We start from the raw sequence: 17,661 nt of genomic DNA, 5'->3' as shown, positions 1-17,661 counted from the left end.
TAAGGGTGGTGACAAGTCATTTAGGTCTTAAAAGAGAGGCTGTAGTTTTAAATCAGAACCTTTTAATCAGAAACCTTTCCCAAGGAACCATTAAAGCAAAATCCATCAACATGTTTGTTTTTTATCAAAGCAGCTCTTGTATCAGGATTTCGGAAAGGTATCAGGACAAGGCAAACCATTAGACGCTTGTTTACTTGCTCTCTTGCAATAGTGAAAAAGGAATCTTTGTTGTGCGGTCCACCTCAGTCTACTCCATATTTATCTTCTTCACACTTGAAAGTCACCTTGTGCACATGCTAATCCATGTCTGGACAGAGACTGCTTGCACTCTTTTTAGTTTAACTAAACCGTTACGAATTGCAAATCCGTGGGTAAATTGCATTAAGCACCTGAAAAGCCACCAGTTTCCACTAGTTTAAACCGCTCTGATTTGGAGGACCTTAATGGACCTGCTGAGAGCTGATGTTTACAAGAGCTTCCCGCAGACTCACTAAACAATCAGGAAACCCTAGACTTTGATTCCCTTCCCTGGAACACCAACATCAACAATCAATCCGGGATTACAGCTCACCCTCTGCTAACTGAACACTGGCAGGTGTGGCATCCCATACAGTACAGTATTTCATTTTCCTTCATGTCAAAGTCTGTTTTCTGACTGATGCCATATATATTTTTTTATTCTTTGATGTAAATGTATTACATTATTCTTTGTAAATTTGGCATCTGTCTTAATGCATCGCTCTCTTTTTCTCTTTCTCGTTTGAAAAGTCGTGGATACGTAATAGTTTAGAGTTTTTTCTTTTGCTGTTGGAGCAAATAGAAATGCAAAAAAACTTTCTTTTTACATTTTATAGTAACCTATAGATGTATAGTGACCTATAGATTAACTACAAAAGTTTGTGTCCAAAGGGATTTATAGTACTGGCACCCTTCTACCATCAAAGCAACCTGTAGTGCAATATGATGCTCAAGGGAAAAATGAGAGGAAAGGTCTTTTAGAAATGCTTTTGTTTATGTGTGGCGCTCTTATTTATATATAAATACATGCTGTGGAACATTCATATGAAAGACAGAGGTCTGGTCAAGGACTGCATTAAGAATCCTAATCTGACATTTGCTTATGGAACAAATATCCCCGAAAGCAGCAGAGCACGATAATGGCTGAGCAGTCAAGAAAAAAACGGTGAACAATTTATCTCATATTCTCACCTTCATGTGACTTACACAGCAGTAATGTAGCAACGCAACAGAGGACTACCTTTCATTAGAGAAGCACTCCACTATACTGAACACCTCTGTTTGCACTGCTGTTCAGATTACAGTGGATTCTCTGATGTTTTACTATTCCTATAGACCCAGCCTGATCACATGAAAATGATATGACTGTCTCAACATTTTCATAAAATGACATTGACGTGGTTCCTTTCATGTATCGCGGCAGTTCCGAGGTGAAATGTCCACTGTGTGGTGCTAAAAGCGAGTTACTGTTCTCCCAAACAGATGAGGATTTTAAGGTTAATGCTTTATCTTGTTTTAAATCAACAGAACCAACCTCTCTACCCTAAACCTTAAACCTAAATGAGTGTCATAAAAAGCAAATGTGAGATAAAAAAATGCAATTCCTGAGCAACCACGTCATTTTGTGGTTCTTCTATGACACTTTCAGCTCACGTGTTGACTCGCGTGCTCTTCGGGACTTGTACATTTGTACTTTGCATCGCAAGTGCAACGCTCGATCAGTTGAGCTTCTGCGCAATTTAATCATACTCGAACAAGCTTGTTAATGTAGTTGGTTATGTAATGCAAATGTTAAATCACCTTACAAGTCATGCGCTATAGCAGGGGTCGGCAACCTATGGCATGCGTGCCAAGGGGTAATCACTGGCACGCCAGCAACGGCGAGAGAGGAGTAGACTATCCTGCATTCCAATCTACATCTTGACATAATCCTTACTCATGATCACGCAGCGTGTCTTCAAGAGCTGAATGGGAGGCTAAACAAAACGTTAAAATATGATGAGACTGCAGTATACCCAACAGACTCGTGCAGCGTGTGCAAGCCATTCGTGCAACACGAGCCGGCAGCGCTTCACTATCGGTTAATCGTGCAAATAAACATACCCGCTTTGCTTCGGTCAGGCTGCGCAGATGACAGCCTACATTCCGTGTTTCATTTGTTTCTTTTTGCTTTCAGAACAACACGTGATGTAATAAGGAAAACACCACTATTAATCCTTAAGATTTCCAACCCAGCATACAGGTACACCCTCCTTAAACCATAGCCACATTCAAAATTACATTAAACGATTAAAGCGCACAACACGAGGTCTTGCGTTCAAAACATAGCTTGATAGAGCGCAAATCCGAATTTAGGGATCTCAAGACGTGCTTTCTAAGTATTAAACTACGTTTAACTTGACACAGCGACCTAAAAATTTTATATTAATGTAGCGACAACCAAAGTGAGATGCTCCGAAAGCATCCATCTGACGCATGTGTACATTGACGTGTCCTCATAATAAATCTCAGTGAGATTGACAAATTCAGTTGCAAAAGGGATTGCTGTGAACTATAGGCCAATGATAGGCTTATGTTCAATAATATGCAAATAAAACAATACATTGGATTCTAAAACCACTTTTTGTTTTGTCTTATCAATGCTTTACTCCTCCTCCTAATGCATTTTAATTATCTGAATACTATTTTTTTATAATAATAATTATATATATTCTATATATATTTTGTGCATTAACAAAATTCATCCCTGTTGAATGTCACACACACACACACAACTGAACACCATCTGACTCCCTTTGCAATTTTTGCACATTTCTGTATGATCTACCCAAATAGTTTTGCTGCTACTGTATTCATAAAAATACTGTATTTAATTTCTTGTCACTTTCTACCTGGCTGCTACCCCAATAAATGCTATGTCCATACATAGTATAAGCTTCTCTGCTGAATACTATGTCATAGTATGTTATGTTTACATTCACAGCATTTTCTATTATATTGTTATATCTTTTGTTTTATCTGACACTTTCACACTAGAATTGTGTACTGGTCGGCGCTGCACTGTCTCTTACTGCGCCTGTTGTCCTGTACAACATTGTACCATTATTGTACCATCTTGCACTGTTTGCACACGTGCACTTTATGTAGTAATGTGTTGGTCTTATTTAGTTCTGTGTAGTCTCACATAGTCCTGTGTTTGTTTTTATGATGTTTTAATGTAGCACCATGGTCCTGGAGGAACTTAGTTTCATTTCACTGTGTGCTGTACTAGCTGCATATGGTTGAAATGACAATAAAAGCCACTTGACTTGATGTCAGGCATATTCCTGACAGTGGCATGCTCCTTTTATATGCATGGAAAATGTGTATCTTCTGACACACAAATCATGGCTAGCATTAACAGGGATTGTATCAGCACGCACTTCTCTTCTACCAGTCAATTTTTGAAAAATTACATGTATTTACTGAAACACTGAAAATGTAACCAAAAACATTTCTAAATTCTAATTACACTTAAAACAAATCAGAAATACAGTCAAAATAACGAAGTGGTCAAAACAATTATACCAAATCCAAACAGATGGAAAAATACAAATAAGCTCATAAATACAATTGTAAGTATAAGCATAACAGGCTAATACTAATTGTAATATAAACCATGACCTATAGACTGTTTAACACAAATTGCATACATTTATCTTTAATAAAATGGTTAGTGTTTGTCAGGGACATTATTTGATGTTCCACTATATTTTCAGAGTTTGGACATGAACTTTTAACCACCTGCTGGTGGAATCTCCAAACAGCAAATGCAGGAACTGATTTTAGACTTTGCACTGAGATAAGACCTGCTACTCAAATGTCTTAGCGCAATGACCTATTTCTCAGGAAAATAAAATATTGTGCTTTGTGCCACTCCATTATCATACAATACACCCACAGTCTGCGCACATACAGCACAAACAGTCCCACCCACCACCACTTGCGCTGGCACAAAAAAATGCGCTTAGAATTAACGCTCTCACACACAAAAAAGCCCCATGTGTTAAAATGTTAGCAATTTTCAAAACACTATTTTTCCTCACTTTTAGGAATATATAACACATACTTTATACACATATATGATATGGTTGGTTGGTCTCTTTCGTGTAAAGAGAAATACGATTGGCTGCCCCATTAGAAATAATCTAATCAGAGCTTTAGTTAAACTAAATTAAAAATAATTATTTTTAAAATATGCAAACAGGAATTTGCAATGGAAAACATATCAACCTAGGCAATACAGTATAAAGTGCATTCAGAAAGTATTCAGACCCCTTCATTTTTTTTCACATTTTGTTATGTTGCAGCCGTATGCTAAAATGATTTTCTGCCATTCTTCTCTGCAGATCCTCTCAAGTTCTGTCAGTTTGGATGGGGACTGTCGGTGGACAGCCATTTTCAGGTCTCTCCAGATATGTTCAGTTGGGTTCAATTCTGGGCTCTGGCTGGGCCACTCAAGGACATTCGCAGAGTTGTCCCTAAGCCACCCTTACATTGTCTTGGCTGTGTGCTTAGGGTCATTGTCCTGTTGGAAGGTGAACCTTCGGCCCAGTCTGATGTACTGAGCACTCTGGACCAGGTTTTCATTAAGGATATCTCTGTATTTTGCTGCGTTCAGCTTTCCTTCAACCCTGACCAGTCCCTGCTGCTGAACCGCACGCCACAGCATGATGCTACCACCACCATCACTGATGAGCGATGCCTGGTTTCCTCCAGACATGATGCTTGGATTTGAGGCCAAACAGTTCAATCTTCGTTTCATCAGACCAAAGAATCTTGTTTCTCACAATCTGAGAGTCCTTTAGGTGCTTTTTTATGTTCCTTGCACTGAGGAGAGGCTTCCGTCTGGCCACTCTGCCATAAAGCCGAGATTGGTGGAGTATTGCAGTGATGGTTGTCCTACTGCAAGTTTCTCCCATCTCCACACATGATCTCTGGAGCTCAACCAGAGTCACCATCCGGTTCATGGTCACCTCTCTTACCAAGGCCCTTCTCCCCCGATTGCTCAGTTTGGCCAAGCGGCCAGCTCTAGGAAGAGTCCTGGTTGTTCCAAACTTCTTCTATTTAAGAATTATGGAGGCCACTGTGCTCTTGGGAAACTTCAAAGCAGCCAAAATATTTCTGTAGCCTTCCCCAGATCTGTGCTCGACACAATCCTGTCTCTGAGCTCTTCAGGCAGTTCCTTTGACCTCATGGCTTGTTTTTTGCTCTGATATGCATTTTCAGCTGTGAGACCATATACGTATAGACAGGTGTGTGCCTTTCCAAATAATGTTTAATCAATTGAATTTGCCACAGGTGGACTCCAATCAAAGTGTAGAAACATCTCAAAGATGATCCAGAGAAATGGGATGCACCTGAGCTAAATTTCTAATGTCATGGCAAAGGGTCTGAATGCTTATGTCAATGTGATATTTAAGTTGTTTTTTTTTTTTAATAAATTTGCAAGGTTATCAAAAATCTGGGATTGCTTTGTCATTATGGGGTATGGAGTGTAGATTGATGTGAAAAAAATAATAATAATTTAAAGCATTTTAGCATACGGCTGCAACATAACAAAATGTGAATAAAATGAAAGGGTCTGAATACTTTCTGAAAGCATTGTATGTAGCTGAAAATTATATCTCAATATTTTTCAACCTTTTTAATATTTTTTATATCTTAATATTCATGTATTTGCTCTGAAATGTTTTTAATCATAGAGGAAGCATTATTTCAACCAAATAGCCATTGTAGCCAAGTAGATTCAAAAAGTTTCCTGCGAGATTTTAAATACAGTATTTCTCTAAAGACACGTCCTTAAGTAAACTTAATGACCAAATAAAGAGTGTACTATATTATCCCAATGTTCACACTGTCAGATTTTATATCACCTGCAAAATTATTGTAAATATATTGTAAATATTCTATATGTATAATTCAGCCCTACTGGGCAATCGCTCAGAGAGCTAATCATCAAGAAAGACTTGATGAACCTTATAAAACATCATCATGCCTGCATTAAGTTCACTGGCTCACATTTCAATCGGCTTGAACATTTCCACCTCATTGGCTGACATGTCTGCAGCTCTGATATCATCACAGGGGCTTTTGGGTAATGAGATGTTAATCAAATGAAGGCATCAATCAGAAGCATGACTTTGACAAATTGCACAATTCACCGTGAAGTGGAATAAATCGGTCATAATTAATTGATTTCAGGCTCTGGGCTCTTAATATTTGTATCACATGGAAGACCTTGATTTGTCTTTGAGACGGTCTTTGAGACTCTCTACGAATAAATTCCACACGAGTAGCACATGGGAGACTCTTAATTTCATTAGAGTTTGATGTTAACATGTTCCTAAGCTAACTATGGTGTATTTTAATAAGCACAAAAACAAATAACACACAAATATTGAGTAAAACAGTCTGTGTTTAATGAAAAACTATTTTTATTAAAAAATAAAGAAATTCCATAGTTTTTGGTATTTGATTATTCTGCCTATATCTGGAATGCACCTATGATGCCATATAATGCTGCCTATGTAGGCAGCTCACTAGGAACAGAGACATAATTATAAATTGTACATAACAGCCAACTGTTATGATATACAGTGTCAAGAAAAAGTATGTGAACCCTTTGGAATGAGCTGGTTTTCTACATTAATTGGTCTTAAAATGTGATCTCATCTTCATCAGTCACAAGTACAAACACAACGTGCTTAAGCTAACAACACACAAACAATTCTAATCTTTCATGTCTTTATTGAACACATCCCATTAAACATTCACAGTGCTTTGGAAAATGTAAGTGAACCCTTGGATTTAATAACTGGTCAATCCTCCTTTGGTAATAATAACCTCAACCAAGCATTTCCAGTAGCTGCGGATTAGACCTGCACAACGTTCAGAAGGAATTTTGGATCATTCTTCCTTACAGAATTGCTTCGGCTCAGCCACATCCTCAGGATATCTGGTGTGAAAGGCTCTCTTGAGGTCATTCAAGTCAAGTCAAGCCATTTTTATTTCTAAGGCACATTTTAAAACAACAACAGCTGAACCAAAGTACCATACAATTTCACACCAAGGTGCAATAGTATACACAATCAAATATATAAATCAAAGTAGAATCACATGAAAGGGAACATCAGTAAGCACCATATAAAAACCATCACTTCAGAATCAGAATCAGAATCAGAATGAGCTTCATTGCCAAGTATGCTTACACATACAAGGAACACACACACACACACACACACACACACACATATATATATATATATATATATATATATATATATATATATACATACATACACACATACATACATATACATACATACACACACACATACACATATACACATATATTAATATAAATACATACATACACACACACATACACATACGTAGTGCAAATCTAAATACAAATCGGTTACGTACAGTGCAAGGGAATGTAATGGCAGAAGAGGTAGGATGTTTTGGATAATATAAAAAGACTAAGCTGTGTATTGCACATTAATTATTGCTCAAAGGGGCAGTTTTACCTGTTCATGAGATGGATAGCCTAGGGGAAAAAACTGTTCTTGTGCCTGACGGTTCTGGTGTTCAGAGCTCTGAAGCGTTGGCCAGAAGGCAACAGTTCAAAAAGGTAGTGGGCAGGGTGAGTGGGTTCCAGTGGGTTTTTCCAGCCTTTTTCCTCACTCTGGAAGTGTAAAGTTCTTGCAGGGGGGGCAGGGGGCAACCAATAATCCTCTCAGCAGTCCGAACTGTCCTTTGTAGTCTTCTGATGTCTGATTTCGTAGCTGAACCAAACCAGACAGTTATTGAAGTGCAGAGGTCAATGACAGCTGAGTAGAACTGTATCAGCAGCGCCTGTGGCAGGTTGAACTTCCTCAACTGCCGAAGGAAGTACAACCTCTGCTGGGCCTTTTTCCGCAATGGAGTCATTTTGGGTCTCCCACTTCAGGTCCTGTGAGATGGTAGTGCCCAGGAACCTGAATGACTCCACTGCTGCCACAGTGCTGTTTAGAATGGTGAGGGGGGACAGTGTTGGGGGGTTCCTCCTAAAGTCCACAATCATCTCCACCGTTCTGAGCGTGTTCAGCTCAAGGTTGTTTTGACTGCACCAGACAGACAGCTGTTTAACCTCCCTTCTGTATGCAGACTCACCGTCATCTCGGATGAGGCCGATGACAGTGGTGTCGTCTGCAAACTTCAGGAGATTGACAGAGGGGTCCTTGGCGATGCAGTCATTGGTGTAGAGGGAGAAGAGTAGTGGGGAGAGCACACATCCCTGGGGGGCACCGGTGCTGATTGTACAGGTGCTGGAAGTGAATTTCCCCTGTCTCACAAGCTGCTGCCTGTCTGTCAGAAAGCTGGTATTCCACTGACAGATAGACGTGGGAACAGAGAGTTGGTGTAATTGGTGTAATTAAACACTTAAATGGTATCAAAAGATAACGAGTACAGATCATTTTTAAGGGAAGATTTAAAACTTGATAGAGATGGGACAGACCTCGTGTGAGAAGGAAGACTGTTCCAGATTTTGGAGGAAACAACAGAAAAATCTCGATCTCCTTTCAACTTACAACTACAGCAGGGAACTGATAGGAGAAGTTGATTGGAGTATGGGTGCAAAAGGTCACTAATATATTGTGGAGCATGACTAGACAGGGCCCTGTACACATAGATCAGAATTTTAAAGTTCATTCTAAACCTGACAGGAAGCCAATGAATTGAAGGCAGTACAGGGGTAATGTGATCCCATTTTTTTGTCCCAAACCAACGTACAAATAGTTACAATAATCCAGCCATGAAGTAACAAGCGCATGGATCAAAGTTTCAAGGACTTAAATGGAAAGAACATTTTTCAATTTATCAATAGACCTTAAATGGAAGAAACCTTTGTCACAGCACTAATTTGTTTGTCAGACAGTAATGATGTCAAAAATGACCCCAAGATTTTTGACATGCTTGTTTGTATTAAAGGAGAGAGACCCTAGCTGGACTTCAATGGCAGAGGAAATCCCGGTAGGGCCAAAAATCATCACTTCAGTTTTGCTTTCATTTAACTGCAAGAAATTATTTGCCATCCAGCCTTTAATTTCCTCAAAACACATAAAAAGAGATTCAACAGAGCTACTGCTATCAGGCTTAATGGGTAAATAAAATTGAGAATCATCAGCAAAGCAATGATAGGAGATAATGAATTTCTGAAAAATGGTCCACAAGGGAAGCATGTAGAGAGTGAACAATAATGGTCCCAGTATAGAACCCTGGGGCACACTGCAAATAAAGGGATGGTAGTCGAGGAAAAATTACCTATAATCACAGAAAATGTCCTTTCTTTCAGGTAGGAGGCAAACCACTGCAAGGCCAAACCCTGAATACCAACCATACACTCCGGGGTAATTCAGATAACTTTATTCCACACACTCCGGCGCAGCCGTGGTGTTCCACTGATCCCTGATTCAAGCAACCTGCCAAGGGCTGCTCATAACTGATCTCCCCAAACAGCCTGCGATGGGTGAGGGAATGTTCAATCAATCACAGGACTCAGCGCAGTGCAATAGGGTGGCGAGGGCTCCAAAGTGGGTTGGTAGAGGCTTTGCACAGATGGAAGAACAGTTCAGTCCAACAGCAAACCAAACAGCGGAACATTCCACAAGCAAATCGGAGCTTATTATGCATGAGCAGTCATCCCAATAAAAGGGCATATAGTCATATCTAAAATGTACATTTTAAATCCACATTAAAAATAAAGTCCAGAGAGCAGCGGCCGTCAAACATGCCAGCGTTCATTCAAACCAGAAGCTGCATCTCAACAACATCTCTACACTCCAAAAGGTGGATTTAAAAAAAAATAATGTTTTTTTATCCATTCTGTAGTGGATTTCGATGTTTAGGGTCATTGTCCTGCTGCATCACCCAACTTCAAATGAGCATCAGCTGATGCACAGCCACCCTGATATTACTCTGTAAGGTATTTTAATAAACTTGGGAATTCATTTTTCGATTATGGCAAGCGGTCCAGGCCCCGAAGCAGCAAAGCAGCCCCAAATCATGATTCTCCCTCCACCGTACTTCACCGTTGGGATGTTTTCATGTTGGTATGAGGTGCCCTTTTTACACTATATGTAGTGCTGCGTGTTCTTCCCAAACAATTCAACCGTAGTTTAATCAGTCCACAAAACATTTTCCAGTATTGTTGTGGAGTGACAAGGCGGACTTTGGCAAACTTCAGAAAGTTTGCTTTAGAAAGCAGCGGCTTTCCTTCAAGCCTTTAGCTATTACTCTAGGGTTCTTTTTACCTCATTGAGCATTCTACTGTGTGCCCTTTCAGTCATCTTGTCTGGATGGCCACTTCTAGATAGAGTAGCCACAGTACTTAATTTTCTCCATTTATAGATAGTTTGTCTAACTGTGGACAGATGAACATAGAAGCTCTTTGAGATAACTTTGTAATGCTTTATGCAAAGCAACAATTCTTGATCGTAGGTCTTCTGAAATCTCTTTTTTGCGATGCATGACTCACGTCAGCAGATGCATCTTGTGAATAGCAAACTCAAAATGTTTGAGTGCTTTTACAGATCAAAGTAGTTCTAGCCCACACCTCCAATCTTGTTTTATTAATTGGATGCTAGGTTTGCCAACTCCAGACTCTAATGAACTTTTGTTGTCATCTTTAGCCTAGGGGTTCACTTACTTTTACCACATCATGATGAATGTTAAATGGGATGTGTTCAAACATGAAAGATTATAATTGTTTGTGTGTTGTTGGTTTAAGTATATTGTGTTTGTCTATACTTGTGACTGTTGAAGATGAGATCATATTTTATGAGCAATTAATGCAGAAAACCAGCTAATTCCAAAAGGTTCACATACTTTTTCTTGCCACTGTAAGTCATAATAATAGTACAAGATGACTAAATCCTACGAGTTGCCTTGAACAAAAATTTATGACTTTAAGAGAAAAAATAAACAAACCAACGAACAATATTATTAGGAAGTTTAACCCCTTACCCAAACCCTAAACCTTGCTATGATTTTAATATGAAAATTACATTTGTGTACCATGGAAGAAAGAAAACAACAAGTTTGGAACGAGACGAGGAGAGCAGGTTATTGATCAGACTATTGCATAATTAAATATTAAATATGTAACCAAATATGTTCACGGACATTTCTTTTCTTAAAATAAAGTGTTGGTCAGGAGGCTAGCTAAAATCTGATGCCTGTATTGTATTGATAAGAAATTATTTTTGTTTATTGGTTGGTCTGTATGAATAAAAGTCGTACCTTTTCATTTGATCCAAGTGGTACGATATCTTATGATTTTGCCATCTTGTACGAATTAGACTACTTTGGAAATGTCATCAAATAATCGGGGAATTGTAATTTTACAATAAGTTTATTGTATTTTGTTTTGTTCAGTCCTCGTATGATAAATTATGCATTACGAGGTGAGAGAGCAGCTAAATGATCTAAGAACAAAGATGTAGTTGTTTCATTCATTCAGCATCCCACTATCTCTCCTCACGGGAACACAGCTAGTGTGTGTGTGTGAGTGAGTGAGAGTTCAAAAGAAAGGAAAATAAAGCAATATTGAAAAAATTCAAAAGACTATGTGTGACTTACTGTAAATGAGAGAGAAAGAACTTGATACCAAAACTTGCAGGATCTCTCCTTATGAGTAGAGCCTGAAAACGTGAGGTTTACAGCATAAAAATGAACGTTATAAGGACCGAGCACCACGTGGGCAAATTGTACTGTAGAAGTAGAACTAGCCTTTAAGATGCTTCATTTTTACATGTTTGTTCTTATTAGACAATAAACAGATGCATTAACAGTCTAAGTTATTTTGTATGAAATAACAGCAAACTTATAATAAACATCACACAATGGTGCAGTTTTGGTGTAGCTTTTCAAAAATGTACTTTAAGTGTTACAAAACAGTTTCTTGTTTGTTTAAATAGGGTTAAAATATTCCATTCCATAATATAATTAAATGTTCCATTCCAAGATCTGTTAATAATCGAGTTGCTAACCACGTGCATCCTTCAAGCAGTTTTTGGCAGGGGCTTTTCAGGGTGCCTGGGCATCAGTGCCCACTCTGAGTGTCTCTGAGCAGAAAGCAGATTAGTCCTGCTTGTTTAACATGCTTAAGGGGAAAGATTTGCCACTATTACCCAGCTGCTACAGAGGGAGGGACTCTAGCGCCAGGACCGAGGTTCTAGCCCAGCAAAAGCGGGTATAATTGAAACGTACCATATGGAGCAGATTAAAGGTTTGCAAAGAATCAAAGATTAGATTCGACCTCAGACCATGAGAAATCATGGAGGCTTGATTAAAAACACACAAAGGACAGATTACAGAAAATGTTCTTATAAAAGAGGGACATTATGAACTGTCTCTGCTACTAATCGTTCCATTAACCTCAATGATAGCAGTTAAATAACACAACGGCATTGTTAATAAAATAATGATGTGGAGTAATATGCACTGATATGGAAATTTTGGCCAATACCATTAACCGATAATTCATTGGAGGCCAATAACCGATACATTTGCCGATAAATTTAAACATGTACAGTGGATAACTGCTTTTATTTTTTTCTTCATCTGCAGAAAACAAGGAAACTGAAAAGAAACATCTAAATCGTTCTTTTCCCATAAAGATTTACCAAATGTAGCCTAATTTGAACCAGTTAAATAAAGACATTTTATATTTCTATATGGACAGCTTTCTTTAATTAAAAAATAATAATTCTGTTGACTCTGCTATTTATAATAAATTCAGTAAATAAGCTACTTAGTGCATACACTTAATTCAAACCAGTCAAAAGACACAAATAAGGAACACAAATAAGACTCAAACTCACTGGAAACATGGACAAAATGACTTTACATACACTAAGAAAAAATAGCTCTTTGGAAGTGGATTCCATGTGTTTGAAATGAGTTTTCTTAACTTGAAATAACTATTTTATATCAACATAAACACTTTGTGTACAAAGAACCTATTTGAATTGGGTAAACCCAACAAAATATGTCAATGTAACTCACATAAATATATTTTATTTCTTTGTGTACTAACTAGTGAGCACTACAGAGTGTAGTTTAGTAACTATGTTACGGTTAGCACAGCATTTGCTCAACGAAACGATCAATCAATTTCCTGAATGCCATCTACCTGTCCTCATCGTTAGCTCAAGCTCTACTCTTCACCACTATGGTAACCCCTAAAACTCCAACATAACAGAAACTCTTCTAAATCTCAACATAACAAAACATTACACATTAACAAGTATCCCCCTCTCCTAATCGAGTCCCATGCAAAATCCCATGCTGCAAAATCGAAATACCCAGACCAGTTTCATCAATGCTACATTAACGCCACAAAAAGTTTACATGTAGTCCCAACTCATATGAATTAAGTAAACTTCCATTTTACACATGTATATGGATAGAACGCAATGGTTGTGACAAAATGCTCAAGAACTGTGTTGCTTTAGTTCAGTTTAATTAAGTAAATTGAACAAGCAGCAAAAATAAAATAATATTTTTTAAGTTTACATAAAGAATAAAGAAACAAAATGCAGGCATTGCATAGAAAAATAAAAAGGAACGATTACTCATATCCAAAAATGATCTTCTAAAGCAAAGTCGCAGTGTGCTGATGTGTCACGATATGCAAAAGGCACCAATCAAAACCCTTATAGAGTAGCGTGTGCCTGAAATGGTTTAAGGATTAAGCCATAATTCAGCTTTTAATATTTCGTCCTAATTTACTTATGGGACCGATAACTCTAAAATGTACATTTATCAGCCGTACAGATTTGGCCGCCAATGTATTCTGCATCCTTAGTTTTTTCAGAGTAAAAATGCAATAGATGTACAACTATTTAACTAAACAACTCAAAGCAATTATGCAACAAATAAACTGAAACCACAGGCCAAACTTAAAACTCGATAAAACCACAAACTCTTACAGCAGCACAATACACAAACCCTAACCTAAAGCATCAATATGGTTGATTTCCAAATTATAATGATAATCATGGTATTTATTAGGCTATGCATCTGTATATATATATATATATATATATATATATATATATATATATATATATATATATATATATATATATATATATATATATGGCATTTTTCTGTAACTCATAAGCCTTTATTTTGCTGGAGTGCTTTATGTCAACATCTTTAGGTCCGGTGGGTCAATACTTGCAACAACAGATCATAAGAAATCAGTATCAGTAGATTGACCTTGGCATTACAGCATATCTATGCTCGCTCTCGCTCTCTCTCTCTCTCTCTCTCTCTCTCTCTCTCAAGACATCAGGAATGACAAGTCAGGATTAAACAGAATAGATTAGACTTTTCAAAGAAAATACTGGACCCCTTGAAAACATGATACATGACCATATCACTGGTAATACAAAGAAACAGGCTCAAAAGTACACTAATTTATCAAAAGTACAGTATAAAACAGAGAACTTCTGAGTTATACTCTGTTATCTAAATGCAAGGACAACACATGGTAGGTAGGTAAACAAATGCTTAAGAGCTTCACTTTACAGAACTTTTTTGAATAGTGTTTCTTTACAATAAATGCCATATGGTTAAGTCCAAATACTTTTTTTGGCCACTATATAAGGGGAAATAGACAAAAGTTCCTCTTTTACAGTAAATAAATAGGAGTGTTTCGTGTATGAGACCAATAAATTGACAGAGGATCAGTGAAATAAAGTTGACACTCACCAATTCTCAAGACCTGCTGCGCGCTCAGACTCAACTCTGCCATCAGACACAGCAGTATAAAGCGCACAGCTCTCCTCTTCGCCATGGTGCACCTGCAGGAGCAAGATTCAACATGCATAGCCCTCTTCTTTTCATGTGCCAGTGTTGTATCCATAAAGGAATAATTTCCATCCGACCAGCATCTTTCCACTCACGAATCAATGATCCCAAACCTCACATCCATATGTGCTAACTGGGCAACACTTTCCAGAATAAGTCGCCGTGAATAAGCATCCCTTCCCCGGTGATATCAGGACATAGCGGTGGGTGAGAGGCACCGGACGCGCAGGAAAGACACCCGGTGCGAGCGTTCCCCCGTCCGTGCGCTCTCTCAATTGAGGGCACAGTCGAGTCTCTGATCCGCAAACATGGATCCGTTTGTGAAGATTAACTTCAAATCTGGCAGCAGCCGACCTCGACAATGTCTTTGCTCTCTGGTACACCGAGGAAATGATTAAATCTTGTGCCGGAGCTCTGATGGAAGCGCGCGTCTAATCTGCCCGAGGGCTGTGCGCAGATTAAACACCCGTTTATCTGTCTGTGATTTCAACACGTGAAGCATTTGTCTTATTCCACTGCAGTTTAACCCACATTTAAGAAAAGAATCTTCATCTTTTCTTATTAAAAGCACATGAAGAAAAAATCAAGGAAAAAAGCGACCATGCAGGAGAGAATTGCGCGGGGAGGTTTAGAGACTAGCCAAGTAAAATCATACTAGCCATATGGCTTAATGTCTCACACTACTCATACAATCGCGTTTTTATGAAGCTGCATGGTCTTCAAACAAATCAGTGATTTAACAGAATTCACTTTTATTTATACAGAGTTGGCAATCCATTGTGCGCATGATCAGAGAGCTTTTCGAATGAGTTGCGCATGTGGTTTATGTGGTGATGGTTCGCCGCATTCTTTAGGTCTCTGTGACAGTGGGTTTATGTGGCATTAGAGGGATTAGACAGGATCTGGATCAGAGATCATATGAATCATTAGAGAGGTAGGATCTAGTTCAGTCTCGGTAAACAAAGACAGATAATACATGATAAGGGATAATTTATTTAAAGCACTTTTAGGCAGGGGCGGAGCCAGGAGTTTTTCACAGGGGTGGCCTGGCAGGAGCCAGAGATCAGTCTGTAGTGGCACAGAAATTTTCAGGCAGCATTTCGTAGGGGGAGGAATATAGTGACACCTGGGACAGAGAGGTGCGGCGACCTTGGTGTGCGCACATGTTAAGACTCCTGTGTGTTGCGGTTGTACAGAGACAGTTCCACCTCTAAAAACTAAATTGTGCCCAAGACAAAAAAAATGACCAAAGCGGCAGTTGCGAGCAGGGTGGCCACTGGGGTGGCCAAGCTTCGGTCCATGGTGGCCACGGCCACCCCTGGCCACCCCCTAGCTCCGCCACTGCATTTAGGGGCCATTCACACCAAACACAACGAATTGAGCGCAATGAATGCAACTGAACACAGGTGTTCAGACGTGTATTTAAAAGCTGATGTTCTTTTTCACTTGACACAGTGTTTAAAAATGAAGCGCTCCAGTACAAGATGCTGCGATACACTGAAAACCCAAATAAGTTGACTCTACTCAAATGATTGTGTAAACTCATTTCCTCAATTGAATTGAGTAATGGCGTCTCCAAAACTTGTGTAATTAAGTTCACTTAACTTGATGTTCATATAGAATGAACTTAAGTATTTAAGGAAACTAGATGCAAGTAGACTTCACAATTTAAATGTTGTTGTTTCAACTCAAATTTAGGTCATACATTAACACATCTTAAAGGTGCAGTCAATCATTTTTTCCTCATTAAAAAAGTTTAACTCCTAAAGACATGAATTGTAATTTTGCAATATATGTAGGAAATCATGACCACTCACATTAAAATGAAGACTCCAGTCATATCAGTGACCTTATAAAAGCTGTTTTATTCTACATGGAGAGGGTCCGCACATGGGGGCAGCCATGTTGAGATTACATGACCAGCCGAATACTACTCGCTTAATCTCTGTAACCATCCTGTTATTGGACACTTTCACTCATTGATTAAAGTATTCATGGCTGACAGTGAATATTACATTTCTAAAATGTAGGGCTGGGTGATCAAATGATTTTGCTGATGATATAAAATTAAAAAATATCGTGACTATTGCGATGATTTTAATGTGCCTTTTATTTGCCCATTAAGTTTCATAGAGTGCATCAGTAGACTAATTTCATGATCTTTCAGGGCTGTATAATTAATCAAAATAACATCAAAATGGAGATATGATCATATGTGATTATTTAACTTCCAAAGGCTGGGATTAAAGACAGATAAACATGGTCTGTATGCACTTCAGACTGAACCGGCAATACGCTGATCTGTGTGCAGGCGCGGGGGCGGCGGGGCTCACAGGCTCGTGTTTTTAGCGCAGTTCACCTGTATTGTGAGGTACTGCCGGTTCAAGCATTCACGTAATTCCAAACATTATCCAAAGCTATTCACCTTATACGCCAGAGAAACTAGATGCTTTGTCTATGACAGTATGCTCCGTGTATCTGGTTGAAAAAATAAATGAAGTAGCTTAAATGTAGAAAACTACTTTTGACATGTAGCTTGTAGTGTAACTTGCTACTTTCTCTGACGTGTAGCTTATAGCTTAGCTTAACTAATTTTTCTGTTGAGTAGTTGGTAGCTTTGCTAGCTATATTTTATTAGCAGCTTGTCCAACACTGTACAAATCTACAAACGTGGAACAGTAAAGGTGAGTTTGACAGCGGTTCACAAGATGTGAAACTCATAAATGTCAAACAAACATG

At 38.5% G+C, this 17,661-nt stretch overlaps 1 protein-coding gene across 1 annotated transcript in view; it reads right to left on the bottom strand.

Moving 5' to 3' along the window:
* The window catches only part of LOC127422429 (glutamate receptor ionotropic, kainate 1-like), a 57,621-nt gene extending 42,277 nt beyond the window's left edge, over nucleotides 1-15,344 (bottom strand). Inside the window, exon 1 of the mRNA XM_051665945.1 lies at nucleotides 14,824-15,344. Within this exon, the coding sequence (XP_051521905.1) occupies nucleotides 14,824-14,977 (154 nt within the window). The 5' untranslated portion in view covers nucleotides 14,978-15,344. The remainder of the gene's footprint in view (nucleotides 1-14,823) is intronic.
* Nucleotides 15,345-17,661: the final 2,317 nt, after the last annotated feature.

The sequence above is a fragment of the Myxocyprinus asiaticus genome, chromosome 31, assembly GCF_019703515.2.
Source record: "Myxocyprinus asiaticus isolate MX2 ecotype Aquarium Trade chromosome 31, UBuf_Myxa_2, whole genome shotgun sequence".
NCBI lineage: Eukaryota > Metazoa > Chordata > Actinopteri > Cypriniformes > Catostomidae > Myxocyprinus > Myxocyprinus asiaticus.
This window is presented reverse-complemented; position numbering and strand designations above follow the sequence as displayed.